Genomic DNA, 26,898 nt, shown 5'->3' with positions numbered 1-26,898 from the left:
TCGGCTCCACGCAGCAGCGAATTAGCTGCCCTCCATAATAGAAGGCCCGACCGGTCAGAACTCCGCCGAAGCGCCTAAGGCGCTCAGGGGCGGTTTACCTCCCTCCTTTCCTTGGCTTTCACATGCATCCTCTCTGAGGTCCGGGAGCGACCTCGGCGCCCTGCAACCCGCCGCTGGGGGCGGCCACGCTCACGCACGCTTGTGCGCATGCTTGTTCCCTCAGAACCCGGAAGTGCGAGGGAGAGGGCAGCCACGTGGGTCGAGCTGCAGCGCAGCTCGCATGGGGGAGTCTATCCCGCTGGCCGCCCCGGTCCCCGTGGAACAGGCGGTGCTGGAGACGTTCTTCTCTCACCTGGGTATCTTCTCTTACGACAAGGCCAAGGACAATGTGGAGAAGGAACGGGAGGCCAACAAGAGCGCGGGGGGCAGCTGGCTGTCGCTGTTGGCGGCCTTGGCGCACCTGGCCGCGGCCGAGAAGGTCTATCACAGCCTCACCTACCTGGGGCAGAAACTAGGTACCTCCGCCCCGCTCCCCGTGCCCCTTGAGGAGGAAGGAAAGGGGGTATGTTCCCCATTCGGCAGTGGCTTGGGTTTCCTGTCTCTCTTGCTCCCAGCGGCAGGCTCAACTCTGCATTCCCAGGTCTCCTCCCACTGTTCCTTTCCTTCCCTGGCTTCCACAAACCCCGCCCATCGGCCTGCGTCGCAGATAGACCGACTGGGAGGATGTTCTTAGCAGGGCTGTGCCTCAAACCGATGGGTTTACCATTATGCCTCGTGCATGGATAGGTGCCATAAATGAGAAGTTAACCAAACTCCTATGTCCTCGTTCTTCCAACTAGTGACACTACAGAGAAGCAAAACTTGGCAATATAACCAGATTGTGTTAATGAACACTATTTGGCCTATTAAGGGTAAGGCCCTGAGTGTTATGGATGGAGCCCTATACCGTCTTCGTAGTCAGTACATATTTAATGAATGAAGAACAGATGGATATTAGGCAGGGAAGGCAAGAAATACGCCGAACACTAGAAAGTGGACTTAGGAGGGAAGTGGTAAATGCTCTTAGCATTAGCACTCCATGTAGCTCTTATGTCCAAAAATAGATGCAAAAGCAGATTCAACTCTTTTTAGTAGTAAAAATATATATATATATATATATATATATATAAAATCTGAGTAGATATGGAAATAATAGATGTAAGAGCCAAAGACTGTGCGTATAAAATATTTCTTAAGGTAATAAAGGTTTGAATTCTGGAGCTTTGGGATGTGTTAGTATTTGGCTTATTTTAGCCTCTTTAATTATCAGATACACAGAGGGTCTGGTGAATGAAGGACACACATATACAATATAAGAATAGAAAGGTAAAATTGGGCGTAACTTCCATTTTTAAACCATGTATTGTCTGAAGGTGTCCACCTATTGAGCTTTTGGTACACACTTAAGGGATCGAGCTTTGAGATTCTTACGGTGTTGATATTCAAATATTTAGCATGTTAATTTGTTGGCAAACATGGGTCAAATAGTTTGACCTTGTATGATTTTTTTTCTCCTTTTTTTTTCCACACTGGCATCTGGTAAATATGCAATTGCTGTTACATGTTATTTCCCTTTTTACAGATTAACAAATTGTTTGTCATTGTGAGTAGAAGAATTCAAACCTGAACTGCCTTTGCACTGTCAGATTGAGCTATCCTTACAATCTGTTAAAAATATGTATGTATGTCATCATTTATACATACTATGTTATATAGACATGTTTGTATGTGTATATATATGCTTATGAAAATGGGGGAGGATTCTAGCTATAATATTGAAGATAGGTAATATTCTGACAGTTTTGGTGGTTTTTTGACTCTCCCACCTATAAAGAATAGTGATTGATCCAAGTGTCATGATTCTTAAAACTTTTTTTAGCTCATCCTTGGGGATTTGATGAAAACTGTGTCCTTAATAACAAAGATATATATGTACACAAAATTTTACATATAATCTGATAGGGTGTGGTTGGATTTCCTAAAACCTATTTATGGACTTCAGTTTTTAAAAAATCTGGTATTCTAGTTGTACATTGTATGAACCAGGTTTTTATGTATACAGAAGTGGCTGCCCTATGTGTAAGAACATATGTATGAGTCTTCTACTGTCTCTGACTTGGGCTCTCTGAAGTGGCCATGGTGTAAAGTGAAGAGTTCTGCTTGAACTCCAGTTGGAATGGATGAACCTGAGGGCTGTCCTTGAAATTGACCTACCCAGCAGTTCACACTATGAGACATGCCCAGGCACTGTTAAACTCCCAGGTGATGGCCTCACTTCTGAGTAAATATTCTGAAAATGGCGTGTTTAACTTTAGTACTTCATAACTTACATGTACAAGTAATAGTGCAGCAAATGTAAGTTATAGAATTTAAATTTTAACTTTGCAAATATCTTAGTTTTTTGTCCATATTTTTGAACATATGTGATGTCAGTGTAATTATAATAGGACCTCATGATTATTAGGTTGACTGTCAATTTTCTAAAAAATTATGTGTTGCAATTTAAAACATTCTCATGTTCTGCAACTATTGTGCCAATTAGAATATTTATACGGTTTTATATTTAATTAGATTATTTATATGGTTTTCTTTATAAAGTAAAACAAAAAGTTTATGCATGCTTAAGTCTTTTTTTCAACTTTATTGAGGAATAATTGACAAATAAAAATTGTATATATTTAACATGTTCAACTTGATGTTTTGATATACATAAACATTGTGAAATGATCACAGTTAAGCTAATTAATATATATATCACCTCACATGCTTTCTCTCTTTTCTTTTTTGTGGTGAGAACAATTAAGATCTATTGTCTGAGCAAGTTCCAGATTTAAAAAAAAAAAAGTGACCTATCTTGTGACTGATGTTTGTCTGAGGCTATAACAGTGAACTCTGGTTATTGAAGCAAGTGGAAGCCTCTGAACAAATGACAGATTTGACAGAAGTCTTTTGTTCCTGTTGTGGCTCTGTTACTGAAAAACTTTGGGTGGATTCCTGGTCTTAGCACCTCTCTTTCCTTTGAAGGAAGAATAATACCTGTTTGGGAAGGATCAGTGATTAAAATGTGCTGATTCAGTGCCTGTGGAGGATTTTAGAAGGCCAAAAAAAAGTTCCCTTTGTTTTGTTACTGGAGAATTACCTCAAATCTGATTGCTAAATTTGGCATAGTAGAAAATGACTTGAGAACTGATGTTTAAAAATTATCATTAGCAAGAAGTTGTAGAGTAAAATACAAAAGATGTTTTACATATTCCTTTTTAGTTGTTCATGGACCTTTATTTTATTTATTTATATGCAATGCTGATAATCAAACCTAGTGCTTCAGGTGGTAGGCAAGTGCTTAAACTCTGAGCTACAACTCCAGCCCTACATACTCCTTTAATATGCTTAAAAAATTTCAAGATGAACTGTTGGAATCTTGAAAAATATTAAGCATTCATAACTAGAGCCTCCTAGGAATATTCAAAACAATTATATTTTGTAAATTTAAAATAATGGAAAGAGAAATCAGGTGTTTCTTGTTTCCCAGTGTAGAGGAATACTAGATCTGACTGGATATTCCAAACTAGGATAGATGAGAGTTTTGAGATAGATGAGAGTTTTTAAAAGAAATGCAATGGTTGTTTCTCTCTTTCTTATAGTGATTTTAATTTGCTTGGTTTCACATACTGGTGGTGGATGTATATTGATAAGCTTTTAAAGATATTTGTTTTACGTAGTCTTTCCATTCCTCCAGAGAAGGGAAATATGATGAAGGTAGGTATGTTTTTCAACGCGGAGTTAAAATTTTCACCAAGGCCACCTGTTTGATAGTGGAAGTGAGTACACAGTTAAGGTCAACTGGCTATTTGTCAAGTAGCAGTTTGTTATAGAGTTTTCAAAACTCAATAATATATTATTGGGAATTTTCTCATATCAGTTATAAGTTAAAGAGTCTAGCATTATTGAGCATGTATTTTCCAGGCATATTACAAGTACTATTTCATTTTGTCTTTTTAACAGCTTTATTACAAGTTTTTTTGTTTTGTTTTTTGAGTACCAGGGATTAAACTCAGGGCACTCAACCACTGAGCCACATCCCCAGCCCTATTTTGTATTTTATTTAGAGACAGGATCTCACTGAGTTGCTTAGTGCCTTGCTTTTGCTGAGGCTGGCTTTGAACTCGTGATCCTCCTGCCTCAGCCTCCCAAGCTGCTGGGATTACAGGAATGTACCATGCATCCTGCTACTAATTTTATGTTAATGTTGAAAAACAATAATAAAGGCTCTGAATGATAGGTAGTTTGAACATCACACAGCTTTTTAAGCTTGGGAGCTGGGATTTGAAACCAGGTCTTTCACACTTCCAAAGATTTGGGGGTTTATATGACACTTTGATTTCCTTCTTAACCTAAGAGATTTTGTCCTACACATGGGCCCAGAGGCCTATTTATTCTTCTCATCACTCTAGAAAATCAGAACTAGACTGAAAATGGGCATGGGAGGAATACAGACCCTCCAGGGTACATTACTGTATGAAATGCTAGTGTGATGATTGATCTACTTGTGTTATGGTATTTGCACCTATTAGTAGGAGAAAAGGTGTGTGTTATTCATTGTGTTTAGACAGTATCAGTAGTAGAGTTAATATTAAGAAGGGTTACCACCATTAAGTTTGTCCAGAATCAAGGATTCACAGAAGGTAGGACTTGGTTTTAAAACCTAGACTTAAGCTGAGTGTGGTAGCCTACACCTGCCCAGCTACTCAAGAGGCTAAGGTGGAAAGATTGCCTGGGTCCATGAGTTTGAAACCAACCTGGGCAACATAGCTGGACCCAGTCTCAAAATAAACCTGGACTAAGAGTCTCCCAGGAATCCAAACTTTTAGTTCCTAAATCGGAAAGGTCCTGGGTAAGCTGTGACAAGTTATTCACCCAACTTGGTAGTAAGGGATATTAAGATTCATTTCTTAGCCAGGCATGGTGCTGCATACCTATAACCCCAATAACTGGGGAAGCTAAGGCAGGAGGATCACAAGGTTGAGTACAGACTGGGCACCTCAGACTCTGTCTCAAAGAAAAGGGTGGGAGACTGGAGATTTAATTTAGTCGTGAAATATACCTGGGTTATATGCCTTAGCCTACTGTAAAAAAATAAAACAAAAAGACACCCAACAATTACAACATAAAGTCTCATAAACTTGTGAAATCAGCAATTATTTTGACAAGAACTGGACGAATTTGTTTTTTTCTGGAAAAGTATTATTTCAGATGGTACATGTGAATGTAGCTATAAATAAATGTAAGTTAATGTTAAAAAAAAAACCACCCAAAACAAAAAGATTCTTTTTTTTTTTTTTTGGTACTGGAGATTGAATGCTAAACCAGGAATGCTAAACCACTGAACTACATCCCCAGCCATACATACGTGTATATATACACACAAACACATGTTATATGTGTACAAGTATATACACATACACATATAACGTGTTTTTTTATATATATGTATATATATATATATATATACACACACACACACACACACACACACTCTATCTATCTATCTATCTATATATATATATATTTTTTTTTTTTTTTTTTTTTGAGAGATGGTCTCACTAAGTTGCTTAGGGCCCTGCTAAGTTTCTGAGGCTGGCTTTAAACTCACAATTCTCCTGCCTCAGCCTCTGGAGCTATTGGAATTACAGGCAGGCACTACCATGCCTGGCAAAGTTTTATTTCTTAAAGCATTAACATGTAGTGAACTAAAAACAATATTGTGAAATAGTTTATTGTTAAGTGAGTATTTTACAAATGCCTTGATAAATGATTTTCACCCTTATTTAATATGTATAGAATAATGCTTCATTCATTATAACACTCTAGGTTTATCAACAGAAAATTTGAACTCACTGGTCTCTGAATTAAAAAAAAAATTCCTATAAATCACTGTTTTAAACATGACTTGCTTCTAGCTCCTTGGTGGGGTGCTGAGTTGCTTGAAAATTATCCACAAAGCTAGCTTTATAATTAGAAATATAATTGATAATGTATAAATACAGAAGTAAATGGTATCTATGCTGTTTGATCCTTTTTGACTGTTGTGTAGGCTGTAGTTAGTCTTAGTTTCTGCTTATTTCATTTGGAATCTCTGAATTACAGCAGCAGCTACTTATAATTGGTTCATGATCTTAATAATTCAGAGTGTGATGCTTATCATATCATAACCTATATTGTCAAGAGTGCTGAGATTTTCTTTTTTCCCCTGACATCCCAGTAGGTATTCATGCATAAAAGGGATGTGTGTATTCCATTTTCTAGCACAGCCTAAAAACTAAGAGTCAAAGGAAATGCAACTCTAAAGCAGAAACAGAAAATTCTAATCTCCAGAAATAACAAAAGTGTTTAATAATTCAGGTATTATTTTTTATATATATTTATGTGAGAGGAGGGCTTTTTAGGTCCATATCAATGTTATTTTGTAAGTTAATTGTGCGCTTAAATAAATCTGAATGCTTATTGAAATGGAGTGGTAGAATGGGGAGAATTGGAATGTGGATGAAAAAAATCCTGTATAGGTCCACTGCTACACCGATGAATTGCATAATACATTCATTTAACTTATTCCTCAGTGAAATTATGAATCATGAAGTATTTGTATTTCAACCAAAAATCTGAAAATATGGTAGATGTAAACTCATTGAGTTCTGTGGGTTCTGATTCTTTCCTTTTGAATGCTGGGAGGTGATTGGCACTTATGTTTATCTTCTTTACCTGTCATGTGCTTATGTCCTTTGCCCGCCAGGGGGCCAGTCTTTCTTCAGTCGGAAGGATTCCATCCGCACCATCTATACTTCCCTACATAATGAGCTGAAGAAGGTGGTGACTGGCCGTGGGGCCCTAGGTGGGACTGCACCTCATGTGGAAGAACTCCTGTCCCATCTGTCAGAGCAGCTCTGCTTCTTTGTTCAGGCTCGGATGGAGATTGCAGACTTCTATGAGAAGATGTACACACTTAGCACACAGAAATTCATCAACGCTGAAGAGCTTGTTGGCCTTTTGGACACCATCCTCAAGAAATACAGCTCCAGGTCAGTGTAGGGCAGGAGGGAGGGAGAAAATGTGGCAGCCCTCCCATTACCACATAGGTTCTGAATTTTTTTCACACTAAGATCTATGGAGAAATAACTATATTCCATTTTATTTATATTAATTAATCAACAGGAATAGATTAGGCACCTTTGAGCTTAGCTAACACCATGTTGGACGGATACTTCTCTAAGCAATAACAAAAATTGAGAATGAAGTAATTCTTTAAAGTTGTATGATAAATTGATTTTGCTGCTTATGAAATAGTTCTAAGAGTAAGGGAACTATATATAAAGTAATGTGACTTTTTAACATACCATGTATTGTCCTTTTCAAATTAATCAGCTAAGTGAGTTATCTACTTGTTACTCTGATGTAGCAATTACTTAATATGTGTTGGGATCTCCTTTGTAATTTCTTTCAGAGTCATATATAGTTTTGTTTTGTTTTTTGTTTTCAAACTTCCTTAGTGTAGGCAAGCATCTATTTTTGAGGAGGCATACTTAATTTTTTTTTTGATAACTAAAAAGTTGTTTGGAGGAGAATATTAAGGTTTTTTTTAAAGATGTTGACCAATTGTAAAATTGCTTTTGTTTGAAGGATATTGCTTTTCTACAGAAATGAGACCAGTTATGTTGGATTGCTCACTGCAAAATGGCCCAAAGTGTAATACCAAAAGAATTTTACAAGCACTGTGAATATCACTGAAGCAAATAACCAAATTTTATTTTGCTTCCTTGAAGCCTGGCATAGTGCCTTGTACATAATAGCAACTAGATAATTGTATATTGGAATGATTGGAGAGTGATTTCTTTGAAGAATGCCACCCTTTGGATATATGAATTCAGATATGTTTGCTTAAAAAAGAAAGGTGGATTTTTTTTTTTTTTAATTGTGAATTACTTTTAATTTCAAGCAAAATAAATATCTTATAAGTTCAGGGAGAAAATCTTGATTACCTTGAAGTGAAAATAATTAGAGCACCAGTTTTTTCTTTTCTTAATTCTGAACTCTAGAAGAAAATGCCCAAGAGCTTGTTCCTGGGTCTGGGGGCTATTGTACACATGAGAAAATTGCAGAAAAACATCCCATTAGAAGCAGATATTAATGTTCATCCACACTGTCCTGCCTAAAACACTAATGTAATGAATCCTTCTACCTACCAAGTAAAGACTTGAAAAATAAAAAGCCCAAAACATGAGGAGATATCATACATAAGAAAAGGCAAAGAATACTGTAAGGTAAAGGTGGACCTGAGAAGAAAGACCAGGCTCACAAAGCAGTGATCAAAGGATGTTTTGGTGATAGGGACAGTCTGTTTATACCCCACTAAAATTTAATATATCTATTACCAAATACGCATTGTGTACCTGGTATCTGCCTAAAATAATGTGCTCATTACCACATCATTCTCTCAGTAACCTTGATAATGAGGCAGTAGGTGCTTAGTAGATGTTTGCTGAATGAATCAGTACATAGCTGTTTTCCTGGTTGAGAGTTTATACTTTAAAGTAATGGGTAACTATGAAAAGTTTTTTGAACAGGGAAGTATAATACCCTTATCTTTACCTTAAGACTAATTACTGTGGCACTGGAGTGTGTAATGGGATAGTGAAGATAGTGATTGCAGAAGGAAAGGGTAGATAGTCCAATAAGTGGTAGTAGTTCCACATTGTTGCAAGACAATAGGAAACAAGCTGATGACCAGAAGTCTACAAGTCTTGGCTGTCAAAGATGATTTGGAGCTTTGCCCCACCAATAATAATAACATTTACAGGACTGAGAAGTCAAGAAGGGGAGAAGTTTAGAAAGAAAAGCAAAAATTCAGGGCAAGTTGAGTTAGAGTTGCTACAGATTTTCAAGTAGAGATTCAGCAGGCAGTTGAAAATTAGGGTCTAGGGCTCAGATGAAAAGCTAGAATTGGAGAAAACAATCTGAAAGTAGCCTCATGCATTTCTTTCTGTTTCAAAACTAAAATGTAAATGTTTCTTTAATAAAGCGGCAATTGATTCTACAGCTTATATAAATGGAGGGTGGGAATATTTATTTATTAAGGAATCTGGCACATATTGAGCAACTACTGTGTGACAGACACTATGGTATATATTATATATATTATCTGATTTAAATCTTAGATGTAGAGAATGCTCCTTGTATGAAATCTCATAGAAGTTAAGCACTCTTCCCCCTCTTCTGCCTTTAGAATCATTCTTTTTGTTTTTCTATTTTTCTTTTTGGAGCTAGTGATTAATCTCAAGTCCTTCTGCATGCTAAGTATGCACTATACCACTGAACCACATCCTAAATAGAGCTTATATTCTTTTATGATGCATCGTTGCTTGTATAAAATATTGAGATGTTTCTTATTTTCCAAATAAGTAATTTCCCTCCATTGATCATTTTGCAAGTCACTAAATAAAATTGGTTCTTCAGGAGTCATGGTAAGCACTTACTACCTTCTTCTGCTAAGAATAAGAGTTGTGTATTACATAGAATCATGTAATGTACATATTTTGTCAGAGCACAAGATGATTTGGTTAATATATTTTTAAGTTTTAGTATTTCCTTTTTTTGAGGGGTAGCACCCAGGATTGAACTCCACCTTATTTTGTATATTATTTTAGAGACAGGGTCTCACTGAGTTGCTTAGCTCCTTGCTTTTGCCAAGGCTGGCTTTGAACTTGTGATCCTCCTGCCTTAGCCTTCTGAGCCACTGGGATTATAGCTGTAAGCTTATTATTTCTTTTCTTTTCTTGTGCTTATTAAAGTTTTCCCCTAATTTTTTATTTTGAGTTTTTAATTCAATAGAAAAATTGCAGGCATAGTATGGTGAACACAATTACCATATGAGCAGCAATTCTCTTTGAGGTATAAACCCAAGAAGAATTGATTGTGATGATGGTTGCATGATTCTATGAAAATGCTAAACCATTTAATTATATACTCTTAATGGGTGAATTTTATGGTATATTTATGGTACATGAATGAAATACTAGTAAAGCTGTTACTAAAAATACAGACATTTGTGCAATGCACATATAAATATCTCTTTTAAATTTATATATTGTTAAAATTTTCCATGTTTGTTTTCTCTCTGTATATAATTTTATTATTGTTTAGAAGTAAGAGGCAATCATCTTGTATCTTACTTCCAAACAACAATTAAATTATGTACAAGAGATAGAAGTAATCAGGGGCGAGGGATGAGGGCCAGTGGCAGATCACTTGCCTAGCATGTGCAAGGCTTAGGTTTCAAACTTCAGTACTGCAAAACAAATCAAATTTTATCTGATAAATATATATTATATGATGATAGAAAACCAGCATTGGGCTGGGGTTGTGGCTCAGTGGTAGAGCGCTTGCCTATCATGTTTGAAGCACTGGGTTTGATCCTCAGCACCACATAAAAATAAATAAATAAAATGAAGGTATTATACAACTGAAAAAAATTTTTTTAAAGATAAAAGAAAACCAGTGTTGATGGTGTATATCTATAATCCCAGCTACTCAGGAGGCTGAGGCAAGGGGATTGCAAATTCAAGACTAGCCTGGGCAACCCAGGCAAGAACCTTGTCTCAAAGTTTAAAAAAAAAAAAAAAAAGAAGAAAATCAATGTTGAATTTCCTGAGTATAAAAACTCTGTTATGTTTACATATGCTTCTTAGAACATGAAATAGATTTCTATAGATTTAAGTAGATTTTATCTTTTATAAAGATGTAATGCTGTAATCATATAGTCCATATTCACAATTCCCCAGGTGTCCCACAGATGTCTTTTATAGCTGGTTTTTATTTTTAATATTCATATCTCTTTGATCTGTATGACAGTTCTAAATTTTCTTTTTATTATTGTTCAGTAGGTAATATGACTCACAATGAAGAAAGTACCAAAGAACGTATAGTACAGTGTTTCTCCTGCCCCTGAATCTTAGCCCTCTAAAGGGGCAGCTGAAGTTAGTGAGTTCTGTTATTCCTGAGAATATGCCTACAAATATATTCACTTTCTTTTTTTAAACATTTACAAATTTTATATTTTTACAAATTTTATATTTTTTATATTTTTACAAATTTTATATATTTTTAGAATATTCATTTATTTACTTCTTCCATGAATCTGATTAATACAGATTTTCTTTTAGTAAAATGATTTTTTTTGCAAACCAAAAATTTAAGACTTAAGTGTAATTGGGAATATGATACTAAGAGGAAGAAATGTCATGCAGAGATGTCCAAATGCTAAGGTGAAGTGGTTTGCAGAAATATTTGGGAAGCTTAAGAAAAATACCCACTCCTGGCCCTTTTCCTTTTCCCTAAGAGAGTAAAATTTAATGTTTCTGTCCAGAAGCCTGTGTTTTCAGACTTCTCAGTGATACTGATACATAGTTACACAATAAATAAGAGAAAGATGTCAACTCATCTACTGGGTATTGAGCCTTAGTATTGTGAATGCATGTGTGTATCTCCTATGAGTGATTATTGTTATTTAGCCATTTTCATTTCATTAGATTCTTAATCTGTCATCTTTGAACCTTCTTGGAAAAACTCCATTTTCCAGAGACTTATAAATTTCACCCTTTTCTGATGAAAGCCCAGATTTCATTCTTGAAACTCTTAGGGTGGTTGCTTAGTTGTACCTCTCATCTTTTGAGTGGATGTCAAAGGAATCTGATGGAACTGAATTGCAGTATAGTGTATGGCCAATAGATGTTTTCTCCTCTAGTCTCTTTTACCCATGTTACCTTTCTCTAATTAAAAAGGAATTTATGATCACAGACACATTCTAGCCTGAAAATAGTGTAATTTAGGGAGTTTGGGTTAATTTGAACAACATAAATTCCTTAGTAAAGAAATTCTAAGAAGTTAAGATTCTATATTGACTTTCTTTGGGAAGTAGGATTAATTAGGTATAAATTAATATGGTTTCCATTGTTAACAAGCGTTAACATCCTTTTTTTCTATAAGCTTTTTTGATTTAGTATCTGTTCCACATCAAACACATTTCTTTTGTGGTTCCAGGGCTCTAGAGAAAGAATTCATATCTTGGTGATCTCTTGTATTGAAAGAGCTAATCCTCTACCTAAAGGACCCATTTCTTTGACAAGGAAAGTTTATTTGCCCCAATAAAATTGATACATGTCAGAACTTTCATATAAAATTTTGTGAATAGTGTTATCTTTCAAACAATAAAATGTCTTTGTATTTAAAAATTAACAAGTGTGATGAATAACATGGAATCTGATTCTCTGGCCTTGATTTGAGGCCCATGAGTTATTGCAGTGTCTAATCTCCCTTCAAAGATGAATGGAGGGGCTGGGGTTGTGGCTCAGTGATAGAGTGCTCGTCTGCAAGGCACTGGGTTTGATCCTCAGCACCACATAAAAATACATAAATAATTGTCCAACTACAACTAAAAAATATATATTAAAAAAAGATGAATGGAAAGCCGATTTTTTTCTTTTGAGAACCAGTTGTGTTCAGAGTACAATGATATTAAAAGTTTCCTCTTTTGATAAACTTATTTTGTTTTTAAGCAAAAGTAAATTCTTGTTTAAGAATCACAGTCCTTTGTGATGGTGAATTTCAAATGGAATTATTAACAAATTGTGTTATGTTAATAATTATTAATTATACAAGAGTTTCATTGTGTTCTATTTAGAATAAGAAATATGAATTCAGCTTGTACAAGATTAGAGTGTTTACTCTTCCTTGATTACTTTGGAGAAGAGGTAGAACTTGGTTCTATTTCCTGATTCTGTAGAATTTGTTTTGAATTTACCTACCTGTTTTGTACACTGGGCATAAAAAAAAAAATTTGGCTAGCTAACCTTTCTGTTTCATGGTTAAAAAGTGGAAGGTGAATTATAAATGGAAATTAACATGTTCTGTCCTAAATCAAAAATGTGATTTTAAGAAATAATGCTGTAAAGAAGGAAGGAAGCTATTACTTATGCATTCTAAATAGTCCCCCCCCCCCCCCCCCCCCCAGTGCTAGGGTTTGAATCCAGAATCACCCACATGCTAGGCAAGTGAGCTATATCCCCAGCCTGGTTTTTTGTTTGTTTGTTTTGTTTTGTTTTTCTTGAGATGGGGATTTACTAAGTTGCCCAGGCTAGCCTCCTGCCTCAGCCTTCTGAGTAGCTGGAATTATGGACATGTTACCACCGTGACTGGCTTCTAGATAGCATCTTAAAAAGTTCTGGGGCTAGGGATATAGCTTAGTGGTAGAGCTTGCCTAGCATGCATGAAGCCCTGAGTTCAATCCCTGGTACTGAAAAACAAACAAACAAACAACAACAACTTCTGGCATGGGAATAATATATCATTCCATGATTTATATTCTGGAATCATAAATTTATAGCTAGAATTTTAAAAACATGTTTTTCAAAAATTGATCTATATAAATTTTCATTTTAGGAAACAGTTTCTTTATTTGAATGCTTCAGCTGGCAGATTTTTTTTTTTCATTTTAAGGTATGAGTTTTATTTATGGGCAGACTTTTAAAAAATTTTTTATTTGTTTTAATTAATTATACATTAAAATAGAATGCATTTATGCACTTCGATATCATACATAGATGGGAAATAATTTTTCACTTTTCTGAGTGTACATGTTGCAGAATCATATTGGTCATGCAGTCATATGTATGCATACAGTAATAATGTCTGTTTCATTTTACTGTCTTTCCTATCCCCACATCCCCTCCCCTTCCCTCCTATCACTTCCCTCTACCTAATCTAAGGTAACGCTATTCTTCCCTAGTGCCTCTCCGCCGCCCCCCCCCCCACCTTATTGTGAATTAGCATCTGCATATTAGAGAAAATATTAGGCCTTTGGTTTTGTGGGATTTTATGGGATGGGCTTATTTTGCTTGATATTCTCCAACTCCAACCATTTACTGACAGATTCCATAATTTTACTCTTCTTTAAAGCTGAGTAATATTCCATTGAGTACCACATTTTCTTTATCCATTCATCTATTGAGGGACACTTAGGTTGGTTCCCTAGTCTAGCTATTGTGAATTGAGCTGCTATAAACATTGATGTGGCTGTGTCACTATAGTTTGCTGATTTTAACTTAGGGCAGCACTATGATTTATTTAGGCTTTTATTTAGCCTTTATGTCCTATTTTCTTCAAGAAATGAGTTGTGATAATGAGACTGTTAATGAAATAGTTTGTTAGTTTCACATGTATAATTCAACATCATCAATTATTGCCCACTAAAAATTCCATAGGCAAAACCAATATTAGTATTACTTCTGTGGTAGCATCTCTCTAGGCGTTTGACGTGCCTAGATCTTAACATGAAGAATTAAGTGAAGTCTTCTGTGATTTTGTCTGAGCTTACCTTTTCAAGTTCATTTACCACTGCCCATCAGATGCCTTAAATTGCAGCAAAATTCTTAGAGGAAGAGGCTCCAAACAGAAGTCACTGAAGATTTTAAGCAAAAGTCAAAAAACAATTCATAATTTAATGTTTCTCATAATTATTTGTCATTTCCTGTCTCTGTTTTGGGTCCTTTTTTTGTTATTGTGTTTATAATGTACATTCATTATTCTGTAATCTATCAGTTAGCTATTGCCACAGTAATTTCATGTAACAAACCACTCCCAAATTGACCCATTATTCTGCCCCCTAGAGGGATTGTCTGAGCTGGGTTCATTTGGGTAGCTCTGCATAACACTGTTGGTCTTACTGGCTTATTTCTTTGCTGTGAGCTTTGGGCTTAAGTCTCCTCCACGTGTTCAATCTGAGGCCAGGGTTGGAGGGGAAGCTTCTAACCAGGAGCACTGTTCAAAGTGCAAAAGAATAAACTCAACCAAGCCTTTGCTTGCATCAGATTTGTTAATATCTCTTTAGCCATAATCAAGTCACATGACCTAGTAGTTAGTCCAGGGGTAAAATAGTACTCTCTGGTGCTTTTGGAAATAGCGGCAGAGTTATGCAGCAAAGGGTGTGGAATCAAGGGTGGTAAGAATTGGAGGCCAGAAAATCAAGACTCCATCTTCACATGGCTAAATTCCACCTACTCTTTTTCCCCCCATTTTTTATTATGGTTTTAAAAAAATAAAATTTACCATCTTAATCTTTATTAAGTTTACAGCTCAGTAATGTTAAGAATATTCACATTCTTATACAATAGCTCTTTGGAATTTTCCCCCTCCAGTGCTAGGGATTGAATCCAGGACCTCAAGCATGTTAGGCAAGCACCCTACCACTGAGCTATGCCTCCCACCTCTAGAATTTTTTTTTTTTTTTTTGCCTTTTAATTTTTTATTGTTGGCTGTTCAAAACATTACATAGTTCTTGATATATCATATTTCACACTTTGATTCAAGTGGGTTATGAGCTCCCATTTTTACCCCATATACAGATTGCAGAATCACATCAGTTACACATCCATTGATTTACATATTGCCATACTAGTGTCTGTTGTGTTCTGCTGCCTTTCCTATCCTCTACTATCCCCCCTCCCCTCCCCTCCCCTCTTCTCTCTCTGCCCCCTCTACTGACATTCATTTGTCCCCCTTGTATTATTTTTCCCTTTCCCCTCACTTCCTCTTGTATGTACTTTTGTATAACTCTGAGGGTCTCCTTCCATTTCCATGCAATTTCCCTTCTCTCTCCCTTTCCCTCCCACCTCTCATCCCTGTTTAATGTTAATCTTCTTCTCATGCTCTTCGACCCTACTCTGTTCTTAGTTACTCTCCTTATATCAAAGAAGACATTTGGCATTTGTTTTTTAGGGATTGGCTAGCTTCACTTAGCATAATCTGCTCTAATGCCATCCATTTCCCTGTAAATTCTATGATTTTGTCATTTTTTAATGCAGAGTAATACTCCATTGTGTATAAATGCCACATTTTTTTAATCCATTCATCTATTGAAGGGCATCTAGGTTGGTTCCACAGTCTTGCTATTGTGAATTGTGCTGCTATGAACATCGATGTAGCAGTGTCCCTGTAGCATGCTCTTTTTAGGTCTTTAGGGAATAGACCGAGAAGGGGAATAGCTGGGTCAAATGGTGGCTCCATTCCCAGCTTTCCAAGAAATCTCCATACTGCTTTCCAAATTGGCTGCACCAATTTGCAGTCCCACCAGCAATGTACAAGTGTACCCTTTTCCCCACATCCTCGCCAGCACTTGTTGTTGTTTGACTTCATAATGGCTGCCAATCTAACTGGAGTGAGATGGTATCTTAGCCACCTCTAGAATTTTTTCCATCTTACAAAACTGAAATCCTAAACCCATTTTTCATATTGTAAAACTGAAATCCTACTACATCCGTTGAATAACATTGCTCCCTGACCCTGCTACTGGCAACCACCATTCTATTTTCTATTTCTATGAGTTTGATCTTTTTGTGACTGGGTTATTTCACGTAGCATAATGTTTTCAAGTTTCTTCTATGTTGTACTATGTAAGAGGATTTTCTTTTCTTTTTTCGGGGGAAGGGGTACTGGGGATTGAACTCAGGGGCACTTGACTGCTGAGCCACATCCCCAGCCCTATTTTGTATTTTATTTAGAGACAGGGTCTCACTGAGTTGCTTAGTACCTCGCTTTTGCTGAGGCTGGCTTTGAACTTTGTATCCTCCTGCCTTAGCCTCCCAAGCCACTGTGATTACAGGCGTGCACCACCTTGCATGGCTATGGATTTTATTTTTTAAGGCTGAATAATAATCCATAATGTGTATATACTGCATTTTCTTTATCCGTTCACCTGTCATTGGGCTTCTACCTCTTAGATGCTTCTACCTATTTAAACATCATGGCTGAATTCAAATGCCATTTCCTCTATGGCTTCTACAATAATTCAACGGAAAAGAATTAGTCTTTCCTCTAAACTATTATTTTACTTTTATTCTTCATTATAAATGTATTACTCTCTACTTTTTATTATAAATACCTCCTTCTACTGTGGAAGGTCCTGTAGGGCAAATCTCTGGTTAATTCTTCTTTGTTACAGTAGTCCCTCCTTTTCCATGATTTTGCTTTATTTGGTTTTAGTTGTCCACGTGACAGTCATGATTAAAAATATTAAATGGAAAATTCCAGAAATAAACAGTTTGTAAGTTTTGAATTGCATGCTGTTTTAAGTAGCATGATGAAATTTCTTACTGTCTGGTTGGAATGAGAATCATCCCTTTTTCCCATATATCCGTACTGTATAAGCTACCCACTGGCCTTGGCAATTGAGAGAGAGAGAGAAAACATGCACATAATTTATATTATGATATATTGTTCTATTTGTTCTATTTTAGTATTAGTTGTTGTTACTATCTTGCTGTGCCTAGTTGATACTTTTATCATAGGCATGTATAGGAAAAAAAAAAAGTATACATAGAGTTCAGTACTATGAGATTTCAGGCATCCACCGGGGGTCCTGGAACATATGCCGCACAGCTGGGGAAACTACTATATCCTCAATGTTTTGGCTTCTGAAAATCAATAAACTAATCATTTTAAATGAAAAGAGGTTATTGATTTCTTTTTATTGTAGTAAAATGGACAGAACAAAATTTACCATTTTAACCATTTTTAAGTATGCAGTTCTGTGGCTTTTAGTATATTTACAGTTGTGCTTTAGATTTATTTTTAATTGGACTTCTGGCTTCTCACATGCATGGGACCAGCATAGATCTTTTGAAAGGAACTCATGATGTAGATTTGAGAAAGGTACTGTTTCTCAAGTGGAATTTTGTTCCTCATTAGAATATTATACAAACTTCTTTTATATTTTCCTCTATTTTGTGGAGCATGCCGACTCACCTTCCCTCATCCCTTTCCTACCTTCTTTAGAGCAAATGTTTTCTGCAAACAATTGTCAGTTTCTGCTGTATCTAGACTCTTTTCAGGCTTGCTGCTGTAGCTTAAGTATCTATTTTTGGATTACAACCATTTAACAGATCCCCCTATAATATGAGTTGTGAATAACTATGAAGCACACAGAGTGGAAACAGGGAAATGATGCATCATAATACTAATCTCTGTGTCTTGGCAGACTAACATCAACATGAATTTTTAGCTCTTCTTGAAAATGAAAAATAGCTTCGACATTCACATTCATCTTTAATAAATGTCGAGCATTTAAACACTTTTAGTATGTGTTATGAAAGAGCTTGTTCAGAATTCTTTCTGAAGGTTATACAGAGAATTCATGTCCTTTCAAGGACAGCACTGGATATAAATGATGATTTCCAACTGAAAATAGTAGAAAAGTATCAGAAATATTATTTTATAGATGGTTTCTGAATTACAATTGATTTGATTTGACTTGTATTTTTTCATCTTTACAATAATGCAAAAGTGATGCACATTCACTGGAAACCATATTTCAAATTGTGGATTTTGATCTTTTCCCAGGCTTCTGATATGTAGTATATTACTTTCTTGTGCTGGACACTGGTAGCTTGCCACACTCACAGCCAGTCATGGTCACAAGGTAAACAACCTATACCCCAGTATACTGTTACATAGAGATGATGTTCTGTAGGTTAGGTGTATTGAATGCATTTTTGACTTAAGATATTTTCAATTGAGTATTGATTTACTGGGATATTGACATTGTCATTCAGGGAACATCTGTAGTAGGGTTTTCTCCAACTGCATACCATTTTCCTCTGATTAATTGTTCCATGTTCATGGTTCCTTGGCAGATTTTCCTTGTAGCCATGATTATAGAATATTGTGGTATTTAATGCTCATAAGCACCAAGGGGCCTGAAGACCGAGGTGGTAGGAGCCTTTCATAGAATTCAATACTTTTGAGACTTATGCTACCACGTGTATGTGTGTGTGTTTGTTTGACTTCCTGAATATTTATTCCCAAGTGTGTAATGTTTGAAGAACACAAATTAATAAAGCATGTGAGTGAAAAGATTTTGAAATCTGGCTTATCTTTTGATTATTTTAGTATATTATTAGACTTGACCCTCCATTAGTATTTTAACTTCCACATTTTGAGGATGTTGAGGATAAAATGTGGATAATAAATGACAATAATGTTATTTTTATGTGAATAACTATTCTTTTTTGACATGAAAATCAGTTTCTATCTTATAATGTCCAACCTGATACGTGACTCTCCTAATCATAATCCCTTTAATGAGTATATAAATAGATTTTTTAAAAACTTTAGATATACTTGTGATGATTTTCTTCCAGTTACTTAATTTGTGATTGTTAGATATTTCTTATTTGGCCACCATTTAGCTTTTTAAAAAATATTTTTAGTTGACAATGTATATTTATTTTGTTTATTTATATGTAGTACTGAGAATTGAACCCATGTGCCTCATACATACTGGGCAAGCACTCTACCAGGGAGCCATAACCCCAGCCCCCACCATTTATCTTTTAACCAGGATTAAATATGAAGGGAATTTGGAACTAGGATTGAATAAGGGCTGTCTAGTAAATGCTGTCTGTTTTTCTTTAATAAACATTTATTGATTGTCTACTAAGTTGCACATATAGGTTTATAGCGTGTACTCTTATTTGTACAATAGGTTTAATAATGCCTCGTGGAATATAATAAATGACTTTATCTGTTTTATGTATGTACTCAACAGATGTTTTAGTGACTTTAAAAAAAACTTTTATAGTTGTAGATGAACAGCATGCCTTTTATTTTATGTGCTTATTTTTATATGCAGTGCTAAGGATCTAACCCAGTGCCCCACATGTGCTAGAAAAGCATTCTGCTACTGAGCCCCAGTCCTATCCCCTTTAGTAACATTTTTTTTTTTAAATCTGTACCTCTTCAGAACCACCCTGAAAAGAGGATGCCTTGTTTTGATGATAGTTAGTCATACAATTCTCAGAATAAATAAGTTAAGAAAGACTAATAGCAAATTTTATTTCTTTATTTCTAAAAAAGGTAGTCACTCTCATTTCAAAACAAAACTCCAGGCTATTTCCATAATATATGATGGTAACATAATTCTTAAAATAAAACAATGTGGAATTCTTTCATCTTTCTTTCCCTGTCCTCAAAATAATAATATTTTTTGGCCATGTGGGTTTTTTTTTTCAAGGTAGGAAACATCAATGTGGAGTAATGTTCCCCTGATTTCTAATCTCTCCTGTAGGTTTCACCACCCAATCCTCAGCCCTTTGGAGAGCAGTTTCCAGCTGGAAGTCGATGTCCTGAGTCATCTCCTGAAGGCCCAGGCCCAGGTCTCAGAGTGGAAGTTCCTCCCATCTCTGGTTAACTTGCACAGTGCTCACACTAAGCTTCAGACTTGGGGCCAGATCTTTGAAAAGCAGCGGGAGACGAAGAAACATCTGTTTGGAGGGCAGTCTCAGAAGGCTGTTCAGCCCCCACACCTTTTCCTTTGGCTGATGAAACTCAAAAACATGCTCCTGGCCAAGTTTAGTTTTTACTTTCATGAGGCACTGAGCCGGCAAACGACAGCTTCAGAAATGAAAGCATTGACTGCAAAAGCTAACCCAGACCTGTTTGGAAAGATTTGCAGCTTCATCAGGAAATATGATGCTGCCAACGTGTCCTTAATTTTTGACAACCGAGGTTCAGAGAGCTTTCAGGGTCATGGCTACCACCACCCCCATTCCTACAGGGAGGCCCCTAAGGGTGTGGACCAGTATCCAGCTGTGGTGTCTCTGCCCAGTGACAGGCCAGTCATGCACTGGCCCAATGTCATCATGATCATGACAGACCGGACAACAGACCTGAACAGCTTGGAGAAAGTGGTTCATTTCTATGATGACAAAGTTCAGAGTACCTACTTCCTTACCCGCCCAGAACCTCACTTTACCATTGTTGTCATTTTTGAGTCAAAAAAATCTGAACGAGACTCCCACTTTATTTCCTTCCTCAATGAGCTCTCACTTGCCCTTAAGAACCCCAAAGTTTTTGCAAGTCTGAAACCTGGATCCAAAGGTTAGCCAGTGATTTGTGTAAGAGATTTTTAAGACTGGAATTTGTGTTCTTAATTGCTCTGATGATCTGCAGTGGTATGTGGCTAGAATTTACGTCCATTCATGCTTCTTTCAGAGCAGTATTAAAGACAAATCCTCTCTAATTGTGTTGTACACTTTGTAAGCAATTAAGACCAGTTGAATTAAGTATCCAAAGAGTAATCTGGGAAGTGATCATGGACTGCTGTGTATCTCCACGGTTCAGCAAAGTCGTTCCAGTATTTTCTCCTGTATTTTTCCTCTATTTTATGTGGACTGAACATTTTCTGTCATTGCAATTAAAGGTGAATCAGATTGGTAGCATAATGTCAGCTTTTAACAGTTCAGATGATCCTCATGGCAACTCTAATGGCCATTGGTTCTTTTGGAGTGATCTATATGCCAAACTGCATTTGTTTTTGCCTTTTTAAAGTTTGAAGTTTTCACTGTTTTAAAGTCAGCGTAAGCCATCGTGGGTTTCTTCTTCGTACTATCTCTTTGACTGTTATCACTTTTTTGCTGAAATCTATGTTCATCTTTGGCTCCACTCCCTGGTTATTTTTAGGCTCAGAAAGTATCAGTGTTGGTTTTTCAACCACTTTAGCTTCTCATACAATGTGCCCTGCTTTTATAAAATCAAAATGAAGGTCTTGATGCCTTGCATTTGCTAAAAATCAATTGTGCTTTCAGAAGACCTCTTCATAGTTGAGTAATTAACTGAGTACTTAGCACATCTGAGCTTGGGTTTCATGTCTGCCTTCTGCAAATTATGTTTAGTAGCAGTGCTACATCTTAGCACTGTCTGCCTCATCATTTTCCTTCAGTAGGTGTTCATGGAGAAGTCAGTGGAATAGTAAAGGCATAATGGACTCTAAAATCCTTCATTTCCGTTACTGTTTCAGAGTAAAAAGGAACCAGAAAGAATAACCAAGTTGTTACTACTTGGTAGTTCTTTCAAAGTTTGTGTAAAATGTTACAGCCAGCTGAGTGCTGTTTCTCATGATTATGCAGACCCACTGTTGCACTGGGTGTCCAAGGAGGACACACCAGCAACATCAGCAGAGCCAGGGAGCCTCCAAGTCAGTGGGAGGACTGCCCACCTAGTCTGGATTTCCTGGTAGAAGAACACACCCGCCTACTTTCTGGAGAGAACATGTGTTTTTCTTTATTTCTCTCTCATCATATGATTTGTAAAAAGCCAGTTTGCTTTAAATAGAATGTAGTGATTTATCTCTGCATTTTATTCACTCAGGTTCTATAAAAATATGAACAGATTTTACAACATTGACCTTACTTAAAAAAATGAAAACAGTTGGAACTAAAGAGTCAAATCATTTTTTCTTCTTTTTTGTACTTTGCCAAGGAACTGAAAAATATTCCTCGGTGTTTGTGTATTTTTTTCCCCTGGATAAAACCACCATTAGCCTTAATGATAGGGCTCTCCCATGTACCTAAAATAATATGTGCTTCAGTGGAACACAGAAGGGTGTAAATAAAACATATGTGACACTTAAGCTGTCAAATGCATACATATTTGAATTGTATGTTTATTTTTTAAACAAAAAAGAATTTACAAGGAACAGAAGGCAGATGTAAATATTAAAATCTAAGACAATTCATGAATCACTGCAGCTGTCATAGACTATACTGAGGGATTCTGAAGATTAAATATTGATATTCTAATGATTTCTTAAACCCTCCAAAAAAGTTTTCATATTAAAAAACATTTTGGTTTAAGTGAAGAAAGAGTCATTTTTACTCTCAGGTTTATCCTCTAAATACAGTAAGAAGATGATCTCTAACACCTGTGTTTTTCTAATTGGAAGAGTAAATCTGCACATTCCCTGCCGACTATCTACTTTGAAATTCATTTCTAAAACCACAACCTTATGATTTTCTGGGTAGCTGGGAGCATGGTCAGCACCAAGTCTGCCAAAGAAGTCCCTCAAGGAGTGTTTCTTTTGAGGGTTCTGTTTGGACATAGGGTGAATGTTTACAGCTTTGTCCTCTCAGGTCCAATGTATTATCCAATACATCATTTTAGGTAGTGTGTGGGGGGGAAAAAAAAGCCTACTTCTTCTTTTTTTTTTATTTTAAAGAGAGGGAGAGAATTTTTTTTTAATATTTATTTTTTAGTTTTTGGTGGACACAACATCTTTATTTTATTTTTATGTGGTGTTGAGGATTGAACCCAGCGCCCTGCGCATGCCAGGTGAGCATGCTACCGCTTGAGCCACATCCCCAGCCCAAAGCCTATTTCTTAACTGAGGAGCCAATACATTTTTTATAATTGCTTTGTACTTTTGGACATATTGGGAAAATTTGCTTTCAAGAAATAATTGGTCCTTCACTGTACTCCCAGTGGATTCAGTCAGGTGATCTTTAAACCATGTCCACCCTTTTGATCTAGCAGCTGACTTATGGGTTGTATTTCTTTCGCAAGTTAGCCTCTGAGTTCAATTTATCTTTCTGTAAAATGGGATATGAAAATATGGGTTGCCTTTTTCAAAGGATAGAGTAAGACTGTCATGAGATCATTCATATAAAAAAGACTTTGAAAACTAGTGTTCAAAAGCTGTATAAATAAAAGATGAGCCCCTCTTCCCTTAAACTTGACATCTCTCCTTTTTTTTTCTTTTTAAGTCTATGACCAACCTATGCTTACATATGAAATTTGAATAGCATTTAAAGAGCTAGTTTAGAAGAGGAGGCAGATAAATGCCTAACCAACACATCCACTCTTCCTCTTTTAGAATCTTTGTGGTTCTTTATTCCCAAATTTTTGTGGTTGGTTGATAGCATTGTTTCAGTTATTCTCTATTAACTCATTTTTTAGGGGTCTGATTGATCAATCAGTTGTTGAGAGAAGTGTGTTAAAGTCTTCAACTGTGGGCTGGGGTTGTGGCTCAGTGGTAGAGCACTTGCCTAGCATGTGTGAGGTACTGGATTTGATCCTCAGCACCACATAAAAATAAAGATATTGTGTCTAACTACAACTAAAAAATTTATTTAAAAAAAAATTTTGAACTGTGATTATGGATGTGTGTCTTCTAGATAGTTTATATCAGCTACAATCTATGTTATGTTCTAATTAAATTTTTCCTTTTTTATTAGCCAGAATATATTTACAAAGAGAAATTTCATCTCCCAATATTTGGTTACCTTGAAGTACAATTATATAGGAATGGCTTGATAAATCTGATTTTTCCTTTTGCCTTTTTAAAAACCAGCTTTAAAAATAGTGAATTAGTTCCTTAGCATCTTCCAGAGAAGCTGTAGAATTTTAAAAGAAACATGAATTTTTAAGGATTTTTGCCTCTTATGTTTAACCTCAAATTTGAAGCAAAGCAGCCATTTTTCCCTCTCACCTCAAGATACTTCTGTATAAATATTATGACTTTCTCTTTTTTTCTCCTGGTTCTGTCTTCATTACTGTTGAGTATTTTCCTCCACCTTTCCTCTTCCCTCTCTCCATTTCCCTTTTCCCTTCCTTCCTCTCTTAGTTTCTGATATTGCCCTCACCAATTCCACTCCACTCACCACCCCCACCCATGTCTCAGGGAGCCAGAATATGCCCCAGTGGTCTCTGACCCACTTTGGGGAAGTAGCATCTGGAAGTATTCGTTTTGATTGTTTTTACAACCGGTTCATCTTTTTCAGTAAGTAAGAATATGTATTGGGTGTGTGTGTGTGTGTCAATTTTGACACTAATGGGGTGAACACAATGAAGCCTAGCCACTTTGAACACACAGGACCTTTAGCCAACTAAGCCAAGCAGTGCTGTTTGTGTCTAGCAGATAATTTGGCCTAATAAATATTTCCAAGAGTAGTTTTACTATGTAATGTTTTATTAGGATCATTCTTATTCTATTTGTTTAAATTAGTGTGTGAAATCATTAAATTAGCCCCTGATTTTTTTTTTCTTTAAGGAAAAAGTTATTTTTCTCCTTTCTTAGTGAGAAAGAAGGAACATACCATGTGACTCCCCAAGAAAGCCCTGTAGGTACAGTTTAATTTAGCAATTCCCTCTCTGCTTTTCTACAAGGTTCCTGTTACCAATGCAATTATTTCATGGCCTTTTGCCTGAATTATTCTAAGCAGCTTCTCCAGAGGAAATGAGTCAGAAGAAATAGGCTTGACGTGCACTTCTGCCTGTAGAGACTTTTCTTGGTATCACATAAATCCATAAGGCTTAATTAATGCAAGTATTTTGATTGTTTGCATATTTTTTCAGTCTGCTTTTGATGACAAGGTCTGTTTTTGGGGTACTTTACATTTAAAACCATATGGTATGTGTAAGATATCAGGTTAGAAGATGGAGAGACAAATGGGCTCCCTTTCCTGTAGCTCTCTAACATCCAGGCCTGGAGGTGGTACTCTTAGCCCTGGTATAACTCAGGGAGGGTTCTCGGGAGCAACTGTATGGGAGTACATTCTGAGAGGGGTGCTTAGCACACAGTGGCAGCAGCAGAAGAATGTAGGATGGCATCTGCTGTTGACCTAGGAGAGGAAAATAGTTGAAGGTTTTTGCTAACTTTGTCCATAAGGTGAATTCTGCTTTTGCTAGTCTGGAAACAACAGAGAAATTCTGGAATGCAGTTAAATTAGAAAATCTGATAAGTGGTGTGATCTGAGACTTACAGTGACTCAGCTGGTTGACATTCTAGGTTTTAGGCCTAGGCTCATTTCTTTTTTGAACAGACATGGCAGTATAGGACACTCCTTTCCCCCAGGGTCATCTTGGTCTTAGTTACTCCAGGGTAGGCCAGTGTTGGAGCTGCCCTCCTGACCCACCGCCCCCAGCAGAAGACGACAGGATATGAAACGACTCCTTCCTAGTGTTCAGCATTCATTCATTTAACAACTATTAAAAATTGACTATGTGAAGGGTGGCGATAAAAGTTAACGAAAACCAATGTGATTCTTTGCTTGGTTGGTGCTTGTAGTTAAGCAGTCTGGCTCCGACCACCCAGGTAGCCACGAGTGGCGAGGGCTGTAACCAGTGAAGTGCTGAATAGCTTTTATTTTATTATTTTTTTAAGTTTTTATTTGTTCTTTTTAGTTATACATGACAGTAGAATCTATTTTGATATATTTATACAAACATAAAATGTATCTTATTCTAATTAGGATGTATGTGATGTTGAGACTCACTGTGGTGTATTCATATATGTACATAAGAAAGTGATATTCGATTCATTCCACTGCCTTTCCTATTCCTATCTTCCCTCCCTTTCCTTGATTCCCTTGTGTCTAAACCACAGAACTTCTATTCTCCTCATATTACTCAATTATAAAGAAGAATGACTTTGTGATATTTGCAGGTAAATGTATGGATTTGGAGACTATCATGCTAAGTGAAATAAATCAATCCCAGAAAAACAAAGGTTGAATGTTCTCTCTGATGTTTAAATGATAACCTACTGAATAGTCTTTAAATTTGTGGCACTTGTATACCTTCCTATGGAAAAAAAACCCTAAAATTATTATTTTGTTTAGGAAATGGGGTATGGTATGTCTCAATGGTAGATTGCATGCATGAAACCCTGTGTTCAATCTCTAGCACTGTCAAAAAACTGAAATTATTTTGTTTCGCCCCGAAGATGGGTTTTATTATATATTGCAATTATTGACATTAAAATAAAATGTTAATTGCCCTTCTAAATGTGTGTGTATACATATACATACATATATATAAATGTTGTGTTACCATAGGTTCTAAGAGCTAATGACCAAATTATATATATATGCATTAGAAAATATAATATATGCTAAGCATAAAAGTTACATTTAATTTGAAATATATCTTTCAAATGAATAGGTATGTTGTTTATGGTGACTTGATTAAAGAAATTGTCTCAATGTT

At 36.2% G+C, this 26,898-nt stretch overlaps 1 protein-coding gene across 3 annotated transcripts; it reads left to right on the top strand.

The window, feature by feature from the left end:
- Kics2 (KICSTOR subunit 2) lies at nucleotides 1-26,898 on the top strand. 3 transcript variants are annotated; one of them, XM_046430682.2, is made up of 3 exons: nucleotides 1-515; nucleotides 6,827-7,112; nucleotides 20,204-26,898. In XM_046430682.2, the coding sequence occupies exons 1-3, from the start codon at nucleotides 281-283 to the stop codon at nucleotides 21,018-21,020; spliced, it is 1,338 nt and encodes a 445-aa protein (XP_046286638.1). In that variant the 5' UTR covers nucleotides 1-280; the 3' UTR covers nucleotides 21,021-26,898. The 3 variants fall into 3 exon arrangements, with proteins under 3 accessions (XP_046286638.1, XP_046286639.1, XP_058430645.1); XM_046430683.2 differs by having other exon boundaries at nucleotides 489-640; XM_058574662.1 differs by having other exon boundaries at nucleotides 489-911.

This window comes from Marmota monax, unplaced genomic scaffold, assembly GCF_021218885.2.
Source record: "Marmota monax isolate L192 unplaced genomic scaffold, Marmota_monax_Labrador192_F-V1.1 WCK01_AAM20220418_F8-fsc00056, whole genome shotgun sequence".
Taxonomy (NCBI): domain Eukaryota; kingdom Metazoa; phylum Chordata; class Mammalia; order Rodentia; family Sciuridae; genus Marmota; species Marmota monax.
This window is presented reverse-complemented; position numbering and strand designations above follow the sequence as displayed.

What these genes read in the sequence shown, in the direction of transcription:
- Kics2 (XM_046430682.2), top strand. Translation starts at nt 281, where the DNA reads ATGGGGGAGTCTATCCCGCTGGCCGCCCCGGTCCCCGTGGAACAGGCG. An exon ending in CTACCTGGGGCAGAAACTAG is followed by an intron (nt 516 to 6,826) that starts GTACCTCCGCCC and finishes TTTGCCCGCCAG; the next exon opens with GGGGCCAGTCTTTCTTCAGT. An exon ending in CTCAAGAAATACAGCTCCAG is followed by an intron (nt 7,113 to 20,203) that starts GTCAGTGTAGGG and finishes TCTCTCCTGTAG; the next exon opens with GTTTCACCACCCAATCCTCA.